This window comes from Molossus molossus, unplaced genomic scaffold, assembly GCF_014108415.1.
Source record: "Molossus molossus isolate mMolMol1 unplaced genomic scaffold, mMolMol1.p scaffold_m16_p_3, whole genome shotgun sequence".
Lineage (NCBI taxonomy): Eukaryota > Metazoa > Chordata > Mammalia > Chiroptera > Molossidae > Molossus > Molossus molossus.
The window spans coordinates 117,360,540-117,387,457 of NW_023425366.1; the positions used below are offsets into that span (position 1 = coordinate 117,360,540).

Genomic DNA, 26,918 nt, shown 5'->3' on the forward strand with positions numbered 1-26,918 from the left:
GTTTAATCTTTGGGGGAACATTTGCCTTCAGCTTTAAGTGCAAACACAATTCAATCATTTCATTTATTCTTTGATTCCTATTAACAGCAAGCAGGAGATGACAGCTCTTTTTGTGAGAGAGGGAATTGAGGCCCAGAGCACTCAAAAGATAGCAAATCATAATAAAGCTACCATTTGTACTGAGTGCCAGCACTTGTCAAGCGTCGTGTAAAGTGACCTAACTTCAGTAAGCCATGCCATCCTTGAAACAGCCCTATGAAGCTGGCACTATTCCCATTTTGTGGTTAGAAAATGTAAGTATTTTTGAACAAGGCCATACAGTGATGTGGCCCAAGACTTGAACCTAGTTCTATCTCAATAAATTTTTAGCTCCCACTAGCTCCCAAACCCTTTGCTGTTCCGTGAATTCTGGAGGGCCAGCAAATTTTTACCCAGCCTTTGGGATGGATGGTAAGGTTTGCATGTCCTGTTCTACCTGACCTCTACTGCATGGGACACTGTGAACTGCCCTTTGCCCTCCTTTTTCTCTGACCCTCTTCTCAGTCTTTATGGGTCTTTCCTGGATCTATCCTAGAGTCCCTTCCCTTCCTTAATGGGTCTTCCTACCTATTTCTACTCTTTTCATACTACTTGAATGATCTGCTTAAAACACAGATCTAGTCATAACACGCAGCTTAAAAGTCTCAATACTCCCCATCACTAATAAACGGGACAAATGCTACAAATCCATAGACTGGTCTATAAGACCCTTGTCTTTCCCCACCCTCTACCCTCCCATTTCATACCCTACAATCCAGCCATTAAAGAATGGCCTGGCCGGTGTTGCTCAGTGGTTGAGCATTGACCCATGCACCAAGAGGTCGCCCGTTCAATTCCCGGCGAGGGCACAGGCCCAGGTTGTGGGCTAAATCCCTAGTGGGGAGCATGGAGGAAGCGGCCAATCGATGTCCTGTCTCATCGGTGTTTCTATCTCTCTCTCCCTCTCCCTTCCTTTCTCTCTAAAATCAATAAAGAAAGAAATTTAAAAAAAAAGAATGGTTATATCTCCCCAGACACTCTGCATGTCATTTCTCTGGAACTTTGCATAAGCAGTTCTCACTGCTTGGAGTGCTCTTCCCCACAGAATTCTCACACATACTTAAAATCCCAACTTCTATGTCCCTCCTCTCTGAAGCCTCCCTCCTCTGGATACTCCCAACTCAACCTCTTAAAGCACTTTGTTTTGCAATCTTCAGCACAAGCTATTATATTAGTCTCCCTAACTGACCTGTGTTCACTTTCAGAACAGAGATTGGGCTTTATTCCATTCTGTATATTTCCGGAACAAGACCTTGCTTGGTTGAATGAGTAAAGGAATATATGTTTGTTTGTTTGTTTTTTTAATTTTTTTTTTTTTCTGTTTATCTTCAGATAGAGAGAGAGGGAGAGAGAGGGAGAGAAAGGAAGACAGAGAAACATCGATGTGAGAGGGACACATCGACTGGTTGCCTCCTGCACGACCTCAGCCAGGGCTGGAGATGAACCACAACCGAGATACATGCCCTTGGCCAGAATCGAACCTGCAACTCATTGGTCTGAGGGCCGACGCTCTACCGCTGAGCCAAACCAGCCAGTGAAGGAATATATGTTTTATATCTGCACTGTCCAATATGGTCCCCATGAGCCACATGTGGCTAATGAGCTATATAAAAACACACTGAGCCCTGGCCGGTTTGGCTCAGCGGTTAGAGTGTCGGCCTGCAGTCTGGAGAGACCGGGGTTTGGTTCCCACTAAGGGCACGTACCTCGGTTGTAGTTTGTCCCCAGCCCAGGCAACTACCCAATGTGTCCCTTTCACGTCACGTGGATGTTTCTCTCTCCCTCCCCCTCTATCTGAATAAAATATCAAAAAATGTCCTCGGTGAGGATAAAAAATAAAAAAAACACACACTGGACTTCAAAGAGTTAGCATTAGCATGGGAAAAGAATGTAAAATATCTCTAGTTGTTTTGTTTGTTTTTTATTCTCATCTGAGGACATTTTTGCATTTACCTTCAGATAGAGCGGGAGGGAGAGAGGGAGGAAGAGAGAGAGAAAAAGAAACATCCATGTGAGAGAGACACACCGACTGGCCACCATCCACACAACCCCACCGGGGCCGGGGACAAACTGCAACAGAGGTATGCGCCCTTAGCGGGAACCGAACCCGGGTCTCTTCGATCTGTGGGCCAACACTCTAACTGCTGAGCCAAACCGGCCAGGGCTCTAATTGTTTTTTATATTGATTGAATATTAAAACAGTACTTTGCATATATTGGGTTAAATTAAATATATTACTTAAACTCACCTGTTTCTTTTTACTTTTTAAAACATGGTTAGTAGAAAAAATCAAATTACATGTGTGCTGGTCTCCCAGCTTCCTAATTGCTTCTCTTGGTCTAAACCATTCTCAACACTGCAACCAGAAAGATTCTTTAAAACACCAATAGAATAAAATACAGTTGAGTCTCATTATTAGTGGTTATGGCCCATACGTGTACCACAAACACTGAATTAGTGAATATTGAACCACTGCTCCTGGGGAAATACAGGGTAAGGTTCTTGCCTGACTCTGGTCACACTTGCATATGGATCAATGCATAACTATGTTTTATGAGGGTTTCTACTTAGACACCAGTTTAATATCTATTGCTGATTCAGTAACAATGAACTCAATATAACTCGAGCCAGCAGGAAGCTTATCTAACACACCCATTTAATCTGTAAAGCACATCACAGCCTTCTTGCACTTAGGAACACTGGGCAGTGCTTTAGCATTATGCTTGAGAGCCCTTTTTTTTTTTTAATCCTCACCCCAGGATATGTTTTTATTTATTTTTAGAGAGAGAGGAAGGGGGAGAGAGGGAGAGAAACATTAATGGGTCACCTCCCACATAGTGCCAGGCCCAGGGATGGAACCCACAACCTAGATATGTGCCCTGACTGGGATTGAGCCCACAACCTTTTTGGTGTAGGGGAGGACGCTCCAACCAACTGAGCCATCCAGCGAGGGCGGGAGCCATTTTAAACAGCAAAATCACCAACCAAAAAGCCTATGAGAAAAACATGGCATTAAACATACACAAAAAGGTCACCTGTTTCCAGTATTAGAGCTTAAACAATAAGTGTTGCCTTACTAATCTCATCTGGAAAAGTGCACAGCAGGCAACAAAAATCTTTCCCATTCTATGTATTTCTACAGAATGTAGAGCGCCAAGACTCAACTACAACCAGGAGAAAGGAAGGTGCGCTTCCTCTGATGGAGGCCCTGGTGCTGGCGTGGACGAGAGGGGACGCTAATAGGGTGCTTCCCCTACGTTGGAGTCATTCTCCCGCTGGAGTAGAGGGCCCCTAGGCACCCCCCAAGTGCCTCTTGCGCGCCAAGCGTTTCCACTCGACTTGACATCACCAGGGCTTGGCACGTGTCGTCCCCGGCCCGCCCACACAGTGACCTCACGGTGCCGCCCCTCCCGTGAAGCCACAAGCCTGGGCCCTGCTCCAAACCCTGCCTGCTTTTTAGGGACGCGCGCACGCCTACGAGCTGTGCAGGTGGTCTTTCTGCTGCTGCGGCCGCCACAGTGCCAGGGAAACGGTGAGTCGCCTCGGCCACTCTGATCAGCTTCCCCCAGAGCCCTAGCAAGCAGAGCTGGGCGCTCATGACCCTGGGGGAAGGGATGACCTCGGGCCGCAGAGCCCCTTGCTGCCCGTGCCCGCTGCGTTCATGCATTGCATGGTGGACACTGTAGTCCCCCCTGTGCGCCGGTTGCGCCTCGGGCGCACGGATGGACTACGTCTCCCAGAGACCTTTGGGCGGGCGGGGGGCGGTGTGCGCAAGAGCCCCGTGGGGCTGAGGGTCTGGGCCTCGGAACGTTGGACTCGACCAGTCTCAGCGTGTCTCGACCTTGGGCGCCCGGCCTCTCGAGGTAAAGAAACCCCGGGGTCGGCGGAGCGGGTCCATCGCCTGCTCCCAGGACGCTGATGCGATCCAGAGCGGTTCTCGGGATTTTGACGTCGTACTGTCCCTGGGTTGGCCGGCCACCCGCGGGGCTGCAGTGACAGCTTAGCCAGGCCGGGGCGGGCGCAGGGACTCGTTATCTCCCGGACTGCCGACTGTTTCTCCGTGTCCGCTTATCACAGCTCCCACATCCTGTGTAGGGACGGTGGGGGAAATACCATGACCGGTTTTCTGCCGTGCTGTTTTCTCAAGGAAAGGGGATTGTGAGGAAGGAGGGTCCCGGCGACGAAGAAGTCCCAGCTGAGCGCCTTTGTGACCTTGCTCTCCCTCCCTGCCCGCTGAGGCGCACTAACATCAGTAAACCCCTGCGCCCACCCTTGGCCTGGGCCAGGTTGGGAGGCAGTGACCTGGCCTGGCTTTGGGCCCACCTTCATGCTATCCAGGATCTTGGTACAGTTGAACTCACGCGTCATGCGAGCCCGGGTTTGGGCACTTGACTTGTCTACGGGTGTGTGTGTGTGTTTCTGTTTTCCTCTAAATGTGCCCAGGAGGCCTCACAACAGGTGACGGGTAAGGAGCAAGCAGCTGTAAGTTTCTCCGAGTGTGGACTTAAGATCCTCTGCATCAGAATCCCCCGGGCCCATGTTAGAAGAGAGAGTCCCGGGGCCCACTACTAGAGGTTCTCATTCAGCAGTTATGGGATGTGGTCCAGGATTCTCTGTTTAACAAGCTCCCCAGATAATCTTCAGGCCCACTTGAGGCTGAGAACCTCTGTCCTAGAGTGAGGAAGATGGAGAGCCTGCGGCATAGCATTTATACCAATTTTGTATGTATTTGGGGCCTGCTGTTGGGCAGTGCATAAGTAAGTGTGTATTGGTGCTTTATTTCTTTTCTCAGGCCTGACCTAAGAGTTGGGTGGGGAGAGGTATACCAGCTCTGCCTTGCTCTCTGCCCCACATTTAATTGTGAAAAATTTCAAACGTAGAAAAGTTGAAGAAATTTTACAGTTAATACTCATAGAACACCATCTAGAATATATAACATTTTACCATATTTTATCACAAATCAAACCATCCAAAGTCCATCTTTTTTTTTTTTTTTTTATGTGTGTGTCAAAGTTGCAAATATCAGTCTAGTGTCCTGTCAAATAGTTAATCATGTTTATAATTAAGCAGTCTTGGAATTCTTCTTGCTTATTGTTTTTTAACTAACATAAGCCCTGGGTATTTGAAAGTCTGTCTGTCTCCCATCCTAGAGGAGCTGGAGGTTTTTCCGTGAATAGGCCTCTGGAACCGGGAAAGAGTTTTACGTGGACTCTTACAAAGATTTTAAAACAGCAGGTTCTTTTGTTTTTTTATCCTCAGCGGAGGACATTTTTGCATTTATCTTCAGATAGAGCTGGAGGGAGAGAGGGAGGAAGAGAGAGAGAAATGTGGACTGGTTGCCACCCACATGACCCCAACCGGGGCTGGGCCGGGGCCAAACCACAACCAAGGTATGCGCCCTTAGCGGGAACCGAACCTGGGACTCTCCAGTCTGCGGGCCAATGCTCTAAGCGCTGAGCCAAACCGGCCAGGGCTAGAACAGCAGTTTTAAATTATTCGAAGAGCAGAAACATGGATTGTGTGACATAGAATAATACTTCAGGGACCAAAACTGTTTTGAGGGGGAGCTAATGGTATGTGCCCTGATGGCCAGGTTGCCCCAGCAGATCACGTTGGCAGTAATTGATTTATGTCGTCAGCTTGCATGCTGTTTCTACTCTTTACATTATAAGCTTGCCCAATGGGGAACCTTCTGGTTTGGTATGTTTTCTTTTCTTTTTGTTTTTGTTTTTAATCTTCACATGAGGATATTTTTCTGTTTATCCTCAGATAGAGTGGGAGGGAGGGGGAGAGAGAGAGAAAGAAACATCGTCGTGAGAGAGACACATCGACTAGCTGCCTCCCACACGACCCCGGGAACCACAACTGAAGTACATGTCCTTGACCGGAATCTAACGCGAGACTCTTTGGCTCTGGGCCAACGCTCTAACTGCTGAGACAAACTGGACAGGGCTGCTTTGGTATATTTTCTAAAGCTCTAGGGGGAACAGGGCTGCACAGCCCAGTTGATGAGCTTTGAGTCCCTTGGGCCCAGGTACTTTGTTCTATAGCCACAGGCACCAACCCCTAATCCTCTTCAAGAGACAGGTCCTGTGAAAATTCATCTCCACTTTCAGAAACATATTTTTACTCATAGATGACACAGAAGTATGGCTCTTAAAGTTATGGCATCTTATATTGATGTTTCCCTTACATGGAGGAAGGAAGTCTTGCAGGTAGTAAGAGATGGGAACTCCTACGGAAAATACTGGTCCTTAGTGGGAGGAGAGAGGAGAGCCAGGCCAGCAGTGGTGGCGTGAGGTTTATTGTGCCCCCATGAGGGGACTCTGAAATGGAATTCACAGAATGGAAATTGCTGGTTTCACCCAGCTGATGTGGCTCAGTGGTTGAGCGTCCACCCATGCACCAAGAGGTTGCCAGTTTGATTCCCAGTCAGGGCACATGCCCAGGTTATGGGCCCGATCCCCAGTGGGGAGCATGCAGGAGGCGGCCAATCGATGTTCTCCCTCATCGATGTTTCTATCTCCCTTCCTTTCTCTCTAACATCAATAAAGAAAAAGAAGAAAAGAAAAGAAAGAAATGTGCTGGTTTCTAGGACCCCACAAAGGGCTTCTGTCTCCTCTACACAATCAGGACTCTCCCAGAGAATTCTTGGGAAGACAACTTCCTGTATTGTAATTTAGTGCTGCAGAGGAGAGGGTGCTGGGCCTATGTCAGAACCCCTCCCCCTGAGAGGGCCATGCACCTAGGTATATGCAGATATGGTCACTCCTGAGCCTGCAGACCTGCCCCCTTGCTGATACTCTGTGAGTCACAGGCTCTGGTGATAATGGTGGAGTCCTGGGACCAGAACTGCCCAGATTAGGCAGACTGTTCTGGAGAGAGCCTTCTGTTATTTCCGAGCTGTGTGACAGGCGTGTTTCCTCCCAGAGCCTCATTTGCTATGTCTGTGATAGGTGAAAAGCAACACCCAGGCCTGATGAAGGCCTGTATCCTCTGTATGTGCTGCAAAGACTAGGGTCCCCTAATATTAGACAAAGTTCAAAACCATGCAGTGTAGGGTAAGGACGTCAGTAACATTCTGATTCTTTCTAGGAAAGCAGTTACGATGTGTTTCTGGTCACACAATTTTTCCAGAAGACAGTTCTCATCACCTTTTTTGTGCTCCTGATCTGTGGGTGCTATGAGCTACTGCGTGTCTGTCTACTGGGTGATCCACAACCATCTATTTTTACCACAAGGAGGTGTCATGAGGGTCCAGTAGAAACTGAACATGCTAGATACATAATGTGTTCAATACGTGTTGGTTCATTATGAATTCAGATCTATTCCAGTGTCTGCGTTTTTCCTTTAAGGAGAGCTAGAGGCCATGGAAGGTGGTAGAGAAGCATGGATGCGTTTCCCCTGGCAAGGTCTAAGGGGAATCCTAACCCCTTATTAATTCAGGAAGAAGTGAAATATGATTGTCCAGTTTTAATTGGCATTAAGTAGCCTTACACAATTTACAAGCTGGGGAAATGGCAGGGAATGAAATTTTGTTTGCGGTATGCCCTCTTTGTTTTTGTTTTGTTTTTTAATTTATTTTTTTATTCTCACCCGAGGACATTTTTCCACTTTTTTTTTTTTCAGATAGATTGGGAGGGGTAGAGAGAAAGAGAGACACATCGACATGAAAGGGACACATCAAGTGGCTGCCTCCTGTATGACCCCCTACCAGGGCCAGGGACAAATCACAGCTGAGGTACATGCCCTTGACCGGAATCGAACCCGCGACTCATTGGTCCACGGGCCAGCGCTCTAACCACTGAGCCAAACCAGCCAGGTCTGCAGTGTGCCCTCTTTGTATGTGCTTTGTACCCACTTGGCAGTGCTGTCCCCTGGGTTGTCATCACAGGGGCCCAGGAGAGAGCACAGGCAGGGAGCAGTCAGCTGCTGAGTGACTTGCCCAAGGCTGCTGAATAGTGGAGAGCAGGGCTCCAGACCCAGCCCTTCTGAAACAGTAGGGGCTGAGGGAAATGTGAAAACTGCTCCATGGAGTTGACCGTGACTCAAGAAAGGTTTTTTTTTGTTTATTTTTTTCCTGTCTGGATTTTTGGCCATAAAAGCACTTTAATCAGGAAGCATGGACTGCACTCAGCTGAGGCTGTGTTCTGGCCCTGTGGCTGTAGGGGGGAGGGGTGGGCATTTGGGTTAGGAATAATTGCATGGGAAGCCTAGTTAATTTAAATTAACCCCAAACCTCACAGATTTGCTTATTTAACAACCCTGTGCCATGTGCTGATACAAGTGGGAGAGTCCCAGTGTTCTCTGGTGGGACAAAACACTCCCTGGCTGAGAGTTATGGGGAAGGATCAGGTTTGCTGGATAGCAGGTGGGAGGGTGTTTGGCGGCTCAGAATGATCTGTGGAGGGGTCCATTGGTGGGGGCAGGGCGGGGTTTGGTTTGGAGAAGGGCAAATTACAGTCTGAGGAGGCTAGAGACTACAACGTGGTAGAGAGATCTGGAACACAGGGCCAAGTCCAGACTTTTCTCTTAAACCTGGCCAGTAGATGAGATAGTGGGTCTGAGAGCTTTTTTGAGCCATGGCATTAGCAATACTTGCTGACAGGTCAAGGATTAAGGTGCAGAGAAAAGTCTGGAAGGCCACTCAGACATTGTCTTGGTGACTGGAGTGCTGCTAACTGAAATGGGGTACCCGAGATGGGGAGGCGAGCTCCTGCCCAGAGCACCAGCGAGGCTGTGTTCCTTGTGATGTGCTACCTGGGGCTGTGGAGGGGTGGCCCCAAGCACTGCCCCTGCCCTGCAGGAGCTGCCGATCTGGCTGGGGAGGCTGGGCCCCTCACCACAGCTTTCTCTACCCCCCCCCCATTCTTAGTCATTCTGTTGGCCCAGGCGTGGAGGCTAACTAGCACCCCTTGTCTCACCTGGAGCACCTGCTGTCACAGATTCTCATTGGAGTTTTGCTGAGTATCTTTTGTATATTTTCAAGTGTGGGCTGGCTTTCCACTGGATGCGGCCTGAGAGCTGGGACCACAGGTGAGTGACCTCCATGGAATGTTGTTGAATTAAGGAGTCAGGAATCATGAGTCTTTTCAAGTAGATGGTCAGTCACTTAAAAGAAAGAAAAAACAAATGGGTAGTGGGCGCTCTGCTGAATAAAAGTGGTTTATCTCAGAACGAGGATTCTGTGCTTCTCCAGGCAGAAGGCCTCCCGTGATTATGTGACCATGTGACCACCTCTCAGCGCTCAGACCCTCGCTCCCTCTTCCATACGCCAGCCTGCCTGAAGCTCAGGCCGCAGTGTCTGTCCCATGTAGACAGGTAAGGTTACATGTATGTGTACCTGCTTTGCCTGGGGAGCACGCTGTGACCCATTCGCCCCAAGTGTAGCCCCAGTCAAACTGGCCTAAAAGAAGCTGTGCCTGCTGTGGGTGGGGGCCAAGCACGGCAGGCTTCTCCACCTCCAGCAGTCACCTATTGGGATCAGGACTTATGGAGACCCATGTTCACACACCAGGCATAGTGCAGGATGTGGAGCAACGAGGATCAACCTGATTCTCAGGCCCTCACTCGGTGTAAAGGTGGATGTCTTCAGTCACTGAGGACCTGGCGCACTCCTCACTCTCCTGGCAGCCACTCTGTTGGCCCAGGCATGGAGGCTGAGTGGGGCCCACCAGTCCCTGAGGCCTCCTCAGTGCCCCACACAGGCCTCTGCACTTAGCCTCTCTTTGCCTGGACCTTTCCACAGCTGTGCACATGGCTTGCTTCTCACCTCTGCCTCATCTTCGCCTGAGCGTTCCCTGCTTAGAGAACCCCCCCCACTTAAACAGCAGCCGCTGCACCCCTTTTCCTGTTCTTTGTTCCTCCGCTCGAGCATCACTACCTGATGTACTCTAGTTGACCTATTGCTATGTTTTAAAAGCCCCCACCCCCTGTGTAAGGTCTGTTAAGGCAGATGTTAGTGAAGTCCCGAGGTGTGGGGAGCACAGTCTGTTTGTGCTTCATCTCTCCAAGTGTGGGAAATACAGTTTGGAATGGAGTTGAATTCCCAAATGAACATTTAGGTTCTAAAGGCAGTTGGTTCTACCCAGTAAAGTCTGAGTGGCCCGCGAGCTCAGCGGCGCTGCTGTTTGCCTTGAGGAGATAGCTGCGCACTCCTGAGTTCATTCCCTTCTTAGCCCGCGCTCACCGAGGTCAAAGTGGCGACTGGTCAGATCATTTCAGGGCTGCTTTCTCCTTTTGTTCTGGGTGCATGAAATCCATGTAAACTCACATGATAGAATTCCACTGTGCAAAGCACTTTGTTGGGAGTGTAAAATCCTGCTCAAGCATATTTTGAAAAACACTTTGGTGAATGTGTGAAAAAAGAGACAAGGCGGATAGAGATAGGTGCAGTGGGAGGGGCACTGGGTGTGACTGCGGACAGCTCTTTTAGCCAGGGAGCAGCGGGAGGGTGCTTGCCTTGCCCACTGTTATCCCAGCACTGCACCTGGTCTTGCCTTTGGAGGGTGCTTAGTAAATGTTTCAAAACTAATGTCAGCTGAGACTTTGGACCTTGTGATTTCTAATGACTGTTTCCGGCCTGAAAGGTGGTCTCCTGATGTCATAGAACAGTATACACATGGCTAAAAATAAGGCAGTCCCAGATACAACATTAGCTCCAGTTTTTCCAAGGAGAAGATCCAAAATAGCTCTTCTATCCCAGCTGACAGGAGTAAACTCTTCAGGTCAGATGTCCATTTAGAGTGATGTGAATTTAGTTCAACTTCCATATGCTATTTCATGTAACATAATTAAAAATGCTAATTAGATTTGTTCCCACTCTTCCCTCTCACCTTTGTGGACTTCATGTCCTTGTCACAGACGCCAGTCCCATGTGATTGGCAGTGCAAGTCGGCTGAGCACCCCCTACTACTGGGGCTCATCCACTGGGCTGTTCTGTTCTCCTCGGGTGTTTTTCATCAGTCCTGTCACACACCTTACTATGTGCCCTTGGAAAAAGGGTGTCTGTGGCAACATCCAACCATTGCAATTAGGGGTCTCATGCCAGGAATAATATTACTTCTCTGCTACATGTTTGCTGGTTTTTGGCTTTTTTTTTTTTTTGGTACTGATTCCATCCAGGTGAGCTCTAGAAGCATGCCGCACCGCCACTAAGGTTACAACTGCTGTTCTTCACCCATCTGTACTTTGTTCCAAAGAATTGAGATTGCCCTGTAAAATTAGGAATTGAAATGATGTGGAGACCGGGCCCTCACTGTTCTGAGGGGAAATGAGAGAGGCTCTAGCATATATTCAGGTGTGTACAGGAGCTCTGAGCACGTGAAGGCAGAAAGGCAAAGCCGTGCTCTTGGGAGTATACAGGACTCGGGGACTCGGGCAAGGCCTGGGCAGGCTGAGCTCCTCCCCTGGGCCAGCGAGGCCAGCAGGCATTTGTGTCTGAAATGAGACTCTTCCAACTGGGCAGCAGGGACTGTGTAATGGCCATGTGGCTTGGCTGCACTTAAAGGCCTTGCACTTTTTCCTGGATCAGGAGACTCTGTCTTCATCTCAGATAACTGATTAAAATAGAGTCAGTCCGAAGACTGTCCATTTTGTGTCAGCTTCACAGAGGCAGAGGTAAGGATCTCTTCTTTTCAGGACTCCGTTTTGGTTGTCTGTGTGATGGTTGTTTAGACTCACTGCATTTCTAAAATTAGCCTGCCTTTTAGTTACCAAGGCCTGCCTGTCTAGCAGGTGCAGATGACTTGTTTATTCACTGGTGGGTGCAGCTGTATCTGCTTTTCCATCCCTCACTCCTCATTCTGTCCTGTCTGTGCTTCCTCCTTCTGTGCCAACAGAACACAGAACCAAGCTCCTGAGTCCTGTCCTGCCTGGGAGGCAGCCCTGAGGGCTGGAGGAGATGGCTAGGTGACAAGTTGGTGGCCTGGGCTGTACTTCTGGTGCTGGCTCTGGCTAACGGTCTTGAGCAAGCCCTGTAACCTCATCAGTCTCAGGTTTATTGTGTGTCTCTTGGGATTTTCTTACCTGTCCTCATCTGCCAGGTGACCTATTGGCTCTCCAGGTAGGGTTTCCAAGGCTAGAACTACCTTGGATGGCCTTTATGTTCCAGCGACAGGTCTAGACCCTCAGTTTTACTAGAACACTGGGAAGTGACCTGGTACAGAGAACCAACTCATGCTACCAAACTCATACGAGAGTGATGGAAAGACCATAACACCATCTTATGAGAGGAAAACAAGTAAACAGCCCAGTGCTCCTTGGAGCATTTCTTTTCCTGTGGGCAAAGCTAGATTACAGTCAGTATCACCCTTCTGGACCAGGGAGGAGTACTTATAAACTTAGTACAATTATAGTGATCATTTTGAGGAAGGAATGTCAAAGGAGCCGCCCATACTAGAAAAATTAGAAACTGCACATAAATAAAAATTTCTCTATGTGTGTTTATATATAAACAAATCATCCAAAATCCCATTACCCAGAGAAAACCACTCTTAACATTTGGTGTATAATACACAGTTGACCCTTGAACAATGCAGGGGTTAGGGGCATCGACCCTCCCGCATGCAGTCATAAATTCATGTATAACTTTTAACTCCCTCAAAACTTAACTTCTAATAGCCTACTGTTGACCTGAAGCTTTACTGCTAACATGGACAGTCAATTAATGTATTTTGGTTTTATATACTATATTTTTTAAAGAATAATTTATTGATTTTTAGAGAGGGGGGAGGGGAGAGAAACATTGATATGAGAGCGCAACATTGATTGGCTGCCTCCTGCATGCTCCAGTTGGGGATTGAGCCCACAACCTGGGCAGGTACCCTGACTAGGAATCAAACCCACAACCCTTTGGGCACAGGACAGTGCCCAACCAATTGAGCCACACTAGCCAGAACATATATATACTATATTCTTACAATAAAGTAATCTAGAGAAAAACTGTTAAGAAAATCATAAGGGAGAAAAAAATAAATGTATAGTACGTAATTGAAAAAAAAATGTGTGTATTAGTGGGCCATCACAGTTCAAGGGTCAGCTGTATATGTAAATACACACTTTTAAAGTAGAATCACACTACACATACTGCTTTTACATTCCTTCTTTACTCAGTACTATATCAAAACCATCTTTCTCTCAGTAGAAATCTGTATTATTTTTTTGCAGGGGTGAATACAGTTATGTTGTATGGGTAAACCAGATCGGTAACCTGTCCCTTTGGTTAAACATCAAAACATCGATACTGCCCTGACCGGTTTGGCTCAGCGGTTAGAGTATCGGCCTGTGGTCCAGAGAGACCCGGGTTCGGTTCCTGTTAAGGGCACGTACCTTGGTTGCAGTTTGTCCCCGGCCCTGGTTGGTCGTGCGGGAGGCAGCCACTCGATGTGTCCCTTTCACATCGATGTTTCTCTCTTCCTCTCTCTCCCTCCCACTCTATCTGAACAAAAAATGAAAAAATGTCCTTGGGTGAGGATAAAAAACAAAAAGCATTGATACTTAAAAACATTTTTTCATGTGAATCTTTGCTCACGTATTCATCTATCTCTAGGACAAATGCCTGGAAGTGGAAGGTAGTAAAACTGTCCTCTAGACCAGTTGGACTAACCTGCTCTGCTGTGGCCCATATGCTGTTGATGCTCTGTCAGGGGGAGTCAGTGGTTTACCGAGGCTCTGACAAGAATTCAGCATGATGTAAATCGTACAATTATTATTCTCATCATCATCGTCACAGTTTCTAAAAATCTTGCTGCTTTCGCCCTGGCCGGTTTGGCTCCCGGGTTCGGTTCCCGCTACGGGCACATGCCTCGGTTGCGGTTTGTCCCCGGCCCTGGTTGGGTCGTGTGGGTGGCAGCTGCTCGATGTGTGTGTCTCTCTCTCTCTCTTCCCCTCTCTCTCCTTCCTGCTCTATCTGAAGATAAATGCCAAAAAAGTGACCTCAGGTGAGGATTAAATAAATAAATAAATAAAATCTTGCTGCTTTTTAGTTTAGAACCATTCTTTGAGTCCTATTTGCCTTTTGATTTTGCTTCTTATTAAGTGCAACCTATGTAGTCAAGTCTCTCTCTGTTCTTTTTCTCTTGTGTACTGACTTTCTCATGCTCTGCTTGTGTCTTCATAAATACAAGTAATGCGAACAAGTCTTCATGTTTATCGAGCAGTAACAGGCTCTGAGCTACATGCTCTTCACACGTGACCTCATTTAGGCCTGGGCACCACTCTGTGGGTCAGAGGCAGCTGCTGCCATTTCACAGGTAAGAAAACAGATTCTAGAAAGTTAGGTGGCCTGCTGGCTGGCGTGGGCCTTAGTTCTAGTGGGGAGGATTCAGCCCTTCCAGCCTGGCCTGTGACATCAGGGCTCGAGCCTCTCTGGAAGGGCACAGGTGATGGTCGCATTTGGGGCCATTGGCTTAGGCTGACGCTTTAGCTCCGCTGAGTTGTGATACTGATCAGGGAGGAATGTGCAGGGCTGGGTGGGAGGAGACAGATGGGAAAATGAGCTGCTTTCTGGTCCTTTCCATGTCTTGTTTTAAAATATTTAGAATTTCCAAGGCCTCAGATACACCATGTTCAAGTATAGAAACAAATGGTTCACAGCCACAAGTGATGCTAAGAGGGGAATCGTCTCACGTCCTGCTTCCCTCAGGCAGGACGATGGAAAGGGCTGCACTCAGGATTTCCCAGTCCCGCCAGTGCTGGAACTCGGCAGCGGAGGGCGTGCTCGCTCAGGGGCCGCGAACGGTGGAGGGCGGGGTGTGCCAGAGAAAGCCGTTGTTGGGAGTCCATAATGGGAGCTTTTCAGTTATGAACCACTTGTTTATGTATCACCACTGTTTCTGGTCCCCCCCTTTGCCTGCTGGTCTCATTGACTCCACCTCCTCCTCCCAGCTTGGGCGGAGAGACGTTCCCTGACTCCTGCATTGGGTCTGATCTTTTTGTACTTCCACAGCTCCCTAGACTTTTTTTTTAATAAGCCTCACCTGAGGATATTTTTCCATTTATTTTCAGTTAGAGTTGGGGGGGAGAAACATCAACATGAGAGGGACACATTGACTGGTTGCCTCCTGCAGGTCCCCGACCAGGGCTGGGGACGAACCGCAACCGAGGTATTTATTTGCCCTTGACCGGAATAGAACCCGCGACTCATTGGTCTGCGGGCTGACGCTCTAACTGTTGAGCCAAACCAGCCAGGGCTCTCCTAGACTTTTTAATACTCCACTGGTCACACTTTGTAATTAGGTTTTGGGTTTTGATGTGATTATAACACCTGTCTCTCCCACCTGAAGACAGGGACTGCACCTCTCACTGCCTCTTCCCTGGTCTGTATGCTGCACAGAGTCATTGCTACAAACTGTTATCACAGACAGACTGCTGGTTATTCCCAAAGAAAGCACCATCCCCCCCTCCAAGGGCCTCCAAGTGGCCACCACACAGACTGTTTTTATGCCCAGACTGAGAGAGTTGAAGGAACAGGATGGTATGTGGCATTGCCCAGGGAGTCAGCAGCCATTCTTGGCAAATAAGTTGTAAGGATGCCTCACACTGCGTGGTCCTTCCTGGCTGATCCACATCCATGTCTCAATTCTCACGTAGCCTCCAAGGTGGGGTGTGTATGATGAAGTCACATGTGGGCCAGGCCTCCTGGGAAGGGATGAGTCTCTCTTGGGCCTGCACACTTGGCAGAGGCAGCGTGTGCTCTCCTTACCCCACCCTCTCAGTGGCCCTGGAGACCCAGGGGACCTAGCAGAGTGTTTGGTTTCCCTCTGGGCCTCTGCTCCTCCTGGAGCAGTAGGTGCCTCCTTTGTTCAGCAGTTTTCCCAGCAAAGCCCAAAGCCTTGTTCCTGGCCAGATGCCTGGAACCTGCCTCCTGGGGACAGAGGAGCCCCTCTGAGGCCAGCTGGCATCCTGGTGCCATGGCTTCAGAGAGGGTGAGCCCCTCTGGGAGAGGCAGGGGCCGGCAATCCAGCCCTGGGAAATGCCCTGCAGCTGCTGCCACCAGCATCTCAGGAGGATGCCCAGGATCTGTGGGCAAAGTGCCCTCCCCAGGGCATCACTGGCCGTGGGCTCCAAGGCAGCGGCCTGAAAGAGCGACGGCCCTGTAGGGCTACCGCGTCTCTTTCCCAAGAGTTGGCTCAGGAGCCCCGCAGAGCACGTGGCCTCCGTTTGGCTGTGCTGCAGATGAGTTCTGCTGGGCTAGCCGAGCGGGCTGGGTTTGATTACAAGTCCCCTCGGCTCCTGTGGGGAGCACACACCAGGATCCCCACTGTGTAGGAACAGAAGCTGCCCTGGCAAGAGGCTCCAGTGCCTGTTTTGTTTTCCTTCCTGTTGGAAGTCATTCACCGTGCATGATGATGAAAGCAGGTGCTGTTTGTTTAGTGTTCTGGTATGCTAGGTCTTGAGCCTCTCTGGGCATTTTGTGGACACTGTTTATGGTAAACTTTGCTCTAATCCTGAGAGGTAAGCGTGATTACCCCATTTGCAACTGAGGAAACTGAGGCTTAGTGAGGTCATACAGCTGGAAGGTGGTGGACTGGGTCTGAACTAGTCTAATGCTTCCTTGCAAGCCTTGCACATTTTGGCAAGCCTCCCTGGGGTGGAGCCTCGGTGCCTCAGCAGCAAGCGCGGGGCTCCCCAGGGCTCTCGTTCCTCTGCCTGCAGGCACCCCCTTACATTCTGTGGGGGTTCCTCTTGCACAGCAGTCCTTTAAAGGTGAGGTGCAGTCTGCAGGAGGCTTCCTGAGACCTTTCCGGTGCTGAAGGTCAGAACTAGAGAAACACTAAGACGTTATTAGTTCTATTGCCCTTTTATATTGCGTTGGCATTCACATTGGTGTACAAAAGTGGGGAGTAAAACTACCGCCAGGATGAACTCCACCAAAGGCAGTGGCACCAAACCCTGCTAGTCATTGCTGTAATTGCACTCACCACACACATACACACACGCATGCAATGTCATTTAAGAAAAAGCAGTAAAAATCTTATTAAATCTTAGCTCCCAAGTACACAACTTTTTAATATTGTGTGATGAAGTATGAGGCACACAGAAAGCACACAGGTGAAGTATGGTGACTGCCTCGAGGGAAAGCACAGGTTCAGTTTGAGTTGTGAGGAACTGGCTGTTTCGTTGTGCTCCGAATGGACTTAAGAGAACAGCTGACACCTCTGTGATGATTCAGACTTAAGGATTTAGCAGACATTTTCTTGCAAATGAACAAAGTGAGCCTGCTTCTTCAAGGAAGACAACTCATCTTTGTTTTTGTAGATGTTGCCAATGATAGATTTGTTACTCTGTTTGTTGCCAGTGATAAAATTTGAGCTTTCAAATAAAAATTAATAAAAATTAGAATTTTGGAAAACGTGTATGTACCACTGTGAGCCTGACAGCTTCCTGATAGACTCTTCTGACGCAATTGGTGGTGATACTAACAATGTGAGTTTTTTGAGGGGCGTATTACATAATGAGATGTGTCAGCATTGCTAAATCTACATAATCAGGGCTCATACTTTTTTTTTTTTTTTTTAGGGCTTATACTTTTGAACTAATATTTTCCAAAGACCCATGCATGCTGTTACAAAACCATGCATGTGTAAAATATCCATTACAATGCAAGGTAGACCAATGCATTTTAATGTAACAGAATAGGAAAAGTTTATTGCTAAGGATTCAGGTTCCATATTGCATCCTTTAAGAAACTACCACTTGAAAAAAAAAAAAAAGAAAGAAACTACCACTTGATGCTCAGCCAGTGTAGCTCAGTGGCTTGAGCATCATCCTATGGACTGAGAGGTTGAGGTTCAATTCCTGGTCAGGGCATATACCTGAGTTATGGGTTTGATCCCCAGTAGCGGGGGTGTGCAGGAGGCAGCCAATCAATGTTTCTCTCACATTGATGTTTCTACCTCTCCCTTTCTCTCTCTAAAAAATTAATCAAAATAAAAACATTAAAAAAAAAAAAAAGAAGCCCTGGCTGATTTGGCCCAGTGGTTGGAGTGTTGGCCTGCGGACCAGTGAGTCATGGGTTCAGTTCCGGTCAAGGGCACGTACCTTGGTTGTGGTTCATCCCTGGCTCTGGTCGGGGTCCTGTGGGAGGCAACCAATGTGTCTCTTTCACATCAATGTTTCCCTCCCTCCCTCCCTCCCTCCCTCCCTCTCTCTCCCCCCCTCCCTCCCACTCAATCTGAAGATAAATGGAAAAATATCCTCAGGTGAGGATTTAAAAGAAAGAAAAAGAGCCCTGGTCGGTGTGGCTCAGCTGTTAGAACATCAGCCCAGAGACCAAAGAGTCGCAGGTTCAGTTCTGGTCAAGGACATGTACCTCAGTTGCGGTTTGGTCCCTGGCTTTGGTCGGGTCATGCTGGAGGCAACCGGTAGATGTGTCTCTCTCATGTCGATGTTTCTCTCTCTCTCTCTCCCCCTTTTCCCCCTCCTCCTTTTCCTTTCCTCTCTCTAAAAAACAAAAAAAAAACAAACTTTTTTTTTAAAGAAACTACCACTTGTTTGGGTATAGTATTGAAAAATATCTACAGTTATCTGAAAAGACTGTTCAGATGCACCTCCCATTTCTAACTAGTCTGTAGAAGGCTGGATTTTTCTTGAGTAACTACAGTGAAAACCACATATTATAACAGATTGAATAGAGAAGCAAATAGAGTCCTGCTGTCTTCTTTTAAGCCAGATTTATTGATTTAAAAGGTTTGCAAAAATAAAACAAGGTCAAGTCTTCTCATTGAATTTGTTTCAGAAAGTAGAAAGTCATTATGTCATGAGTTTGTTTTTAATGAATTAATAAATATTTATAAAAATTCCTCATTTTTGATTTCTAATATGGTAAGCACTGATAGATATAACCCACAAAACAAATCCTTTTCGAAGTCCTCAGTAATTGAGTGTCAAGTGGCTCCTGTGACCAAAAGGTTTCAAAACCACTTCTCTAGCAGACCTTGGGGGAAACCGATGTTAGAAAGCCCTCCTTCTGCTTGGCCGTCCCCAGCCCTCCAGGAGTGCCCACTCCTGTGCAGATGGGTCTCAGCTTCAAACTGCCCCTCCCGACCCTGTCAGACGGGGCCTTCCTCCAGAAGGGGGTATTGGTGTATTTCCATGATAGGCCGTGTCTGGGGTGAAAGGGAGGGTGGGGGACTGGCGGGGTCGGCACCCCATGGCAGTGTGCAGGACGATGTTCACCGCAGAATCAAGCGTGCAGCAGTGGCTGCAGCAGACTCCCACTGGCCTGGCTTGGCCTGGACCACCAGCTTCTCTGCGGTGAGTGGCGAGTAGTTGGCAGCAGAGCAGAATGCCAGAGGTGTTTCCCAGGGCCCAGAGGTCTTGTGCTTTGAACTCCTCTCTGGGAACTGGGGAGACCCAGAGGAGAGAGCAGCTGAAATTGGGCACCGGGAGGTGGAGACCCTCTCCCTTTCCCTTGTGTCACCAGAAATCAAAGCTACCCCTCACTGACTTATCCTACAATTGTATTCTTTTCAAAATTTTGTTTTTAATTACGCAAATAATTCACAAATACCTTCTTTTAAAAAAAAAGAATAAAATGGCCTGGCCGGTGCGGCTCAGTGGATTGAGTGTTGTCCCATGGACTGAGGGTCCCAGTTTGATTCCTGGTCAAGGCACAGGCCCCGGTTTCGGGCTCGACTCCCCGTAGGAGGCGTGCAGGAGGTAGCTGGTGGATATTTCTCTCTCACATTGATGTTTCTCTCTCTCTAAAAGTCAATAAAAACATATTTTTAAAATAAGTAAAATAGAAGTCTAACAAAGGAAAGCCTTGCCTCTTGCTTTAATCCCAGAGGCGAGGATTTCCGTCGGGGTGTTCCTTCACCATCCCTTTCGTTTGTACTCCTGCACACACAAAGGAACTATCTGGACCCGAGTGGGCTGTTCCTTCACCATCCCTTTCGTTTGTACTCCTGCACACACAAAGGAACTATCTGGACCCGAGTGGGCTGTTTCTTCTTTTGAGATATAATTCACAAACCATACAATTCACCCTAAGTGCACACACAGTTCAGTGGTTTCAATGTCACAGAGTTGTGCAACCGTTACCACTGTCTGATTCAAGAGCATTTTTTACACCCCAGTAAGTCGTGTGTTTTCACCCTAAAGTTTTCTTCTCCCCTGCACAGCAAGTCTGCGAGGTACTAGGCATGTGTCATCACTGCTCAGCACGCAGCCAGCCAGAAAGCACGGGTTCTAGTCCCAGGTCCCCAGGAAGACTGAGGCGCAGGGAGGGTCCATGATTCGCCCAGTTCAAGGCCAGAGCAGTCTGACTTCAGAGCTCCCCACTCTTTCCATGCTCTCCCTGTTTCCCGGTAACTGGTAGACTGACAAATCCCTGCTCCTCTGCTAATTGGGGGTGGGGGGCTTGGGTTCTTGCCATCCTGGCCCCACATTGGAAGACTTTCCCTGGCGCTGTCACATTCGTCAGTGGCTGCTTAGAGGTTGTTTGAGATGAAGGCAGGGTCTGGGGTTGGCGTTGAGGTGGCAGGTAACAAAGCAGGTTTGCTTGGTTTCATGGCCCCAAACCCTAAAACCCACAACGGGGGCCTCAGAACATCATTTCCATCCTCACACCTGGGAAAGCCCACACCAGGTCCTTTCCAGCTCACCTGGAAGAAACGCAAGAACTGCTCTGTGTGTATGAGGCCTGATTAGTCTCTGTGACATGGTGGGTGGCAGAGCTGGATGAGGGCTCCAGAGAGGAAGGAGCTGAAGTTGGGCTTCCAGTATTGGGGTGCAGAGCAGACGTTTCCACTCTGGAACAGACCGGCACTGAGCAGGCCCAGGTTCTGCAGTGGCTGCTGGGCCGAGGAGGGAAGGCGGGGAGGCTGTGGCTTTGCAGAAAGTGCCTGGCCCTGTGCCTGGCAGAACTGCCCTGCCCTGCCCCCACCCCAGAAGCCTGTGCCCTTGGGAAGGTGAGATGAGGTTGCAGCAGGAAATGGGCAGGCAGTGGGTCCACAGTGCGGAGACAGTCTTCATCTCATTTTGGGGTGACTGGAATAATTCCCTCGTACGTAAAAGCATGGTGGGTACTAGGCTGTGCTTGCTTGTGAGGGCAGGGAACGGACTGGGCCTCAGGTGGACCAAGGGGCACATGAAAACCCACCCCCTTCTCCCTCTCCTATAAGGGTCCCAGAGACCACTCATGGCCTCCCTCTCCTAGACACAGTACCCCCTTGCCCCTTGGTGCTCACCTAAATCTGTCCTCAGTTCCCCTGGGTCTCACCCTGTGGCCCTCTTCACCCTAAGAGTTATCTTGCTGACCCCTCAAGAACGGAGGCCTGGGATGTGAAGTGCAGCGAACAGCATGCACTCGAGCCCCCACAGTGCCTTCTCAAGAGTCTGAGCCTTCTAACTCCTCAGCCACCCATCCCATGCTGCCTCCGCCCTGGACGGTTCCTTCCTCGTAGGGTCTAACCCTGAAAATGCAGTTGAGAGGACACTGATCTTTGTCAGTGAGATCCTCAAAGCCCCACTTTCCCAGCCTCTGCCCTACACCCATTTCTGGAGCAGCTGTTTCCCAGGGGCCAGTGGCTTCTAAAGGAGGAGCCAGCGGGGTAGGGGCAGCAGCACATCGCTTTCTTCAGTGCTGAGGGGGGAGTTTCCAGCACTCCCAGAACTGCCTCAAAACAGGTGCCTAGGAATTGAAGGCTCAGAGGAATTCCTTGAAAACATCTAAAATTTTGACTTGCAAGGCTACGTGACCCTGGGCATGTAACTGAGCTGGGTTGACTTTCTCTAAAATGGAGATGCTGCCAAAAAGCTGCCCATAGGCTGGTCTGAGGTCTGCGTTCATTCTTGTTCAGTGTCACACCCATAGCTAGCGCCCAGGGGATGTCACTGATTCTGACTGCGGTGTAAGGATTACTCTTCAGGTACTTCCTCAGGGATATCTCTTGGACTTCTGCAATCCCACAAGTCTTGGAAGAGAAATATGTTCCTAGAACACACTACCCTCTCAGCCTGTATCAAGTGTGATTGTTGCTGCACTTTGGTGGGCCTCAGGTGTGCCAGTGCTGTTACACAAGGACTTGTTTAAAACTTTTCTTTCTCATTTTATTTTTTTCTTTATTGATTTTTTTTTAGACAGAGAGGAAGGGAGAGAGGCAGACAGACAGAAACATTGATGAGAGAGAACATCAATTGGCCGCCTCCTGCATGCTCCCCACTGGGGACCTGGCCCACAGCCTGGGCGTGTGCCCTGACCAGGAATCGAACCGGTGACCTCTTGGTGCATGGGTCAACGCTCAACCACTGAGCCACACCAGCCGGACAAAACTTTTATTTTTCATTTAATGTGCACACTGAGAACGCCTCAGCCTCTCCACTCCTGGGTGAGTCAGGAAGAGCTCACGACGCCCGAGGCGAGGTGGAGTCTGAGCCCGTCTGTCTCTGTCCTCACACCTGTGCGCCGCTGGGGGTCAGCGCTCGCTGATCAGCTGCTGAGCCGTCAGCTTCATCTCTAGCTCTGTTCTGAGAGAATTTTTTGCATTTGACTATTACTTTGACTGGGTAATACTTTTACATCCACAAAATCCAGAGTGTATAAAGGGGTGTACTGTGTGAAGTCCTTTCAGCCCCCAGAGGAGCTCCTGTTCTGTTTAATGATAAACATGTGAAGGTTTCCAGAGAGTTACCTATTTCTTCACAGCTCATAGCTATGAAATCTAAATGGGAGGCTGAGTGGCCTGTCTTAAGTTTCCAGGGCTGCAGGTTGGCTTCGTTGACCTTCCAGAACCCCAGGCCGTGCTCTCTGCTGGGAACTGCAAACCCATGGGTCTCACAGCCCCCTAGCATCTCGTAACCCACACTCTGGCACCTGCCCAATAGCAGTTGCAGGGGCTGAGATTTTGATGCCACATTTGTGTTTGCAGCTTTATTTGTACAGTATACATTTTTATTGGAAAACCGTTGGGCTTTTAGACATGTGACTTTTAAAAAATACTGCATCCTGTAGTTTTTATTGCACCTTAGACAATGGAATTTGTGGAAATGCACAAGGAGGCAAGGGGTAGGGGAACTGGGGCTTGAATTCTGGAAATCTTCACAAGCCATTTTCAGAAACCTCTCTCCTTCATATGGAAAGCCCCCCGCCCCCAGTCTGCGCCACAGTTCAGGAAGGAAGCTAGAGGATGAGTGTGGATGTGAAGGAGAGGGGAGGAGACAGAGGAGCATCAGGGCCCTGCTCCCCAAGGGAGGGGGCAGGAGAAGGGGTTCTGGTGCGGTGTTCAGTGCCTGGAGTGGAAGGGTCCCTGTGCATGTTCCGAGCATCTGTGTGGCCTACAGCAGTGCTGCTGTAGGTGCAGAGGACAGCTCAGGTTGGTGGACACCAAGGGAGGCCTTCGCCCTGTGCGTACCATCATTATGATGGTAGAATTCCAGAAGTAGAATTCTTGTGCTCTGGGAGACAACAGAATTTGACCTAGTGATTTGGATGAAAAGGCAGGCCATCCCTGCATCCTCAGAGGTGATGCCTGGTGTGTGTGTGTGCACATGTGTGCGTGCTCCCTGGATGTGGAGGGGCTTGGAAGACCAGGCTACTACTACTCTCCTAGAACCCTAAAGGTCTCAGTGACTCACCTAGCACAGTGCAGATCTTTCTGGCCTGCTCAGAGCATCCCAGAGCCTGGCCAATTCCCTGGTGAGCCAGGGCTGCATGGTGGACAGTGTTGGCAACCCAGAGGATCCCAGATAGACATAGGATGGGAGTTTGTGAAAGATGCTGGCCCTTGTTCCAACAGACTTGGCGTATTCCAGTTTTCTACAGAGTCAAGCCTCTTAAGGAAGGTTCCTTTTCCTTCCATTAGGAGGATGCCTGATGGGCTGGCAGTGACTCTTGCCTGGAAGGGGGGACCTTTTGTGATGTTCTTGGAGGTTCTGCTGCTCCTTGTTCTTGACCCTGTGCTTTGAAATTCACCTGCATTCACCTGCCCTGGGCATAGGGAATAGGAGAGGCACTCAGGGTCCTAGACTCGTTCTGCCTCTAATATAAATATGCCATGTGACCTCAGACAGGTCCTGTCTTTCCTTGGCCTCCATGTCTCAAAGGGTAATTATAACTAACAGTTCACAAGAGTAGGCGTATACTTTGTAAACACTTAGGACATGTTCTGCCTCATGGTAGTCAAAGAAATAAAAGTAACCAAATGTCATCTTAACATTACAAATTGTGATAGCAGTATCCAAAGTTTGCACTGTCATTTGGCATCATCCTTCACTAAAGGCATAAAATGTTGATACCCTTTGACCTAGTAATCTCATTTCTGGCAAGTGTAGCCCAAGGAAATTAATTCAAGAAAGGGAAAGAACATTAGCCAAAGGTGTTCCCTGTTTCTTTTCCTTCCTTCTCTCCTTCCTTCCTTTCCCTACTCCTCCCTTCTCCCTTCTTCAAAAGTAACAAGTAGCATTCTAAATGCCTTAGGAGTCAGTCAGGTACGGTCGGCCCTCATTTATCAGGTTAATCAGTTCCAGACTCTACCGCAATAAATGAATTTCCGCAGAATAGGATTCTTTATTTATAAATAGAATATATTCACAGTTAGAGCATAGAAAACCTGTTTATGACCTTCTAAATATGTTTATTAACATTATTAGAGCCCTTTAGACATAAATAACACCCTTTAGTCATCATTACACTCGTATTACCCAATATATTAGACAAAATAAGAGAAAAGACATATTAGATGTTACAAATATATTATTATTATTGTACGTTTAATTACACACACACACACAGTTCTTACACACAGCTACTAACCTATGAAAATAATGCTACTTGTTTGATGAAGAGATGTACTCCACAGCAAAGAAGAGCAAGGTTACTGCTCCTCTGCAAGCATGACCTCAGTAGGAGAGTCTTCAGGTGGTGCAGTATCTTCAGCAGGAGCGTCGTCGTTATCTTCCGCTGAAGGAGCACTAGGAGTAGGCAGTGAGTGTCTGGGTGCACGGCTGAAGAACATCGTGATAGGCAGTTGCTGGCGCTGTCTTTTCATATGCGTGAGGAGCTTTTGTAGGGTTCTATCGCTCCATCAAGTGCATTCAGAACTGCAGTGCACGCATCATTTGTGGCTCCCATTCGCCAACCATGTTCATTCGCCAACCATGTTCTGTACCACCTTAATAGTTCTCATGACTTGTGAGAGACACTCAAGTGTGAGGCCAACTTCCTCATCCTGACCCCCAGGAACGTCTGGCTACTCTTCCTCCTCCTCACTCGCAGACTTAGTCATCTCCACCAGATCCTTCTGGAACGTGTTATTCATGTAGTCCTCTGCTGCATGCTGGTCAGCAGAGGCAGCTTCTCCGTGGAGAATGACACTCTTCAGATGATACCTCTTCTGGAACTTCTCGAACCAACCCTTGCTCACTGTGAAATCCATGAACGTTGCAGAAGAGGGTCCTGGTTGAGGTTTGTCCGCCGTAAAGCGCTGATAGAGCTGCCTGCCTTCTCCCGGACGACCAGCAAATCCAACGGAATGTTTTTCTTGTGGCTGTCACTGATCCAAAGGGCTAGGGCAGACTCCGTTTTCACTATGAACTTATTACGACTTGTCATGACGTGCTTTGCTTCCTTGTTGAAAAAGACAGTAGCCTTTGCACAGATGTTCTTTTCATCTTTACAGATGAAGTGAACGGTAGACTCATTCAAGTTGTAATGGTGGGCAACCTCCATGATTTTCTTGCCATTTTTGATCATATCCAAGAGTTTCACCTTCTCCTGGATGGTAAGCATCTTCCTCCGGTGCTTAGTTTCATCATCAGAAGGCTTAAAAGAAGCAGCACATTTAGGAACCATCGTGGGGCTTAGATAAAAGTTCTCAGGACAGCTACAAGAACGTGATGACGAAAGACGCTTCCTCTTCGCCGCATTTACTGCGAGGATGAAGACCATTCTCAGCAATCAGACTGTTGACATCCCAGAAAATGTCGACATCACTCTGAAGGGACGCACAGTTATTGTGAAGGGCCCCAGAGGCACCCTGCGGAGGGACTTCAACCACATCAATATAGAACTCAGTCTCCTTGGAAAGAAAAAGAAGAGGCTCCGGGTTGACAAATGGTGGGGAAATAGAAAGGAACTGGCCACCGTTCGCACTATCTGCAGTCATGTGCAGAACATGATCAAGGGTGTTACACTGGGCTTCCGTTACAAGATGAGGTCTGTGTACGCTCACTTCCCCATCAACGTCGTTATTCAGGAGAATGGTTCTCTTGTTGAAATCAGGAATTTCTTGGGCGAAAAATACATCCGCAGAGTTCGGATGAGGTCAGGTGTTGCTTGTTCAGTATCTCAAGCCCAGAAAGATGAGTTGATTCTTGAAGGAAATGACATTGAACTTGTATCAAATTCAGCTGCTTTGATTCAGCAAGCCACGACAGTTAAAAACAAGGATATCAGAAAATTTTTGGATGGTATCTATGTTTCTGAAAAAGGAACAGTTCAGCAGGCTGATGAATAAGATCTAAGTTGTCCAGCTATAGAAACACCAAGATGCCGAATGATTTTCACACTTATTTGCGATATTTTAAAGATGCAATAAAAGCCTCGTATTGAAAAAAAAAAAAAAGTTCTCAGAAATCACAAACACTTACGAGAGCAAAGATGCTTCCGATGCATAGTGATGTAGAAGCATGTATGAGAGAAAGAACTTGCATGAGGCTGAGCCAATCAGTGGCCAGGATAGGAAGAGGATAGGATAGCCAATCAGTGAACAGCACGCTCTGATTGGCTTGGTTTAACCACACCCGATTTTTTTGAAAAATGTTATTGCCCACACACAAGGAAGGAGTGGTGGAGCGATTGCATCTGGCGGTGAAGGATTCCTGGGGTGCTCGAATAC

At 48.3% G+C, this 26,918-nt stretch overlaps 2 protein-coding genes across 14 annotated transcripts in view; both read left to right on the forward strand.

Moving 5' to 3' along the window:
- The first annotated feature begins 3,502 nt into the window (after positions 1 to 3,502).
- CDIP1 (cell death inducing p53 target 1) overlaps positions 3,503 to 26,918 on the forward strand; it is a 33,227-nt gene continuing 9,811 nt past the window's right edge. For 4 of the 13 annotated variants that reach the window (XR_004961613.1, XR_004961612.1, XM_036278715.1 and 1 more), the window contains exons 1-3: positions 3,503 to 3,610; positions 8,954 to 9,114; positions 9,278 to 9,399. The gene's annotated coding sequence lies outside the window, so the exon portion shown is untranslated. Of the gene's footprint in view, positions 3,611 to 3,837; positions 3,942 to 4,172; positions 4,424 to 4,494; positions 4,561 to 8,953; positions 9,115 to 9,277; positions 9,400 to 26,918 lie in introns of those variants that run through there. The other 9 variants (XM_036278722.1, XM_036278721.1, XM_036278718.1 and 6 more) reach the window with 9 other exon arrangements.
- Positions 25,923 to 26,632, forward strand: LOC118641452 (60S ribosomal protein L9-like). Its single transcript, XM_036278728.1, has one exon. It carries the CDS (start codon positions 25,959 to 25,961, stop codon positions 26,535 to 26,537), a length of 579 nt encoding a protein of 192 aa, XP_036134621.1. The 5' UTR covers positions 25,923 to 25,958; the 3' UTR covers positions 26,538 to 26,632.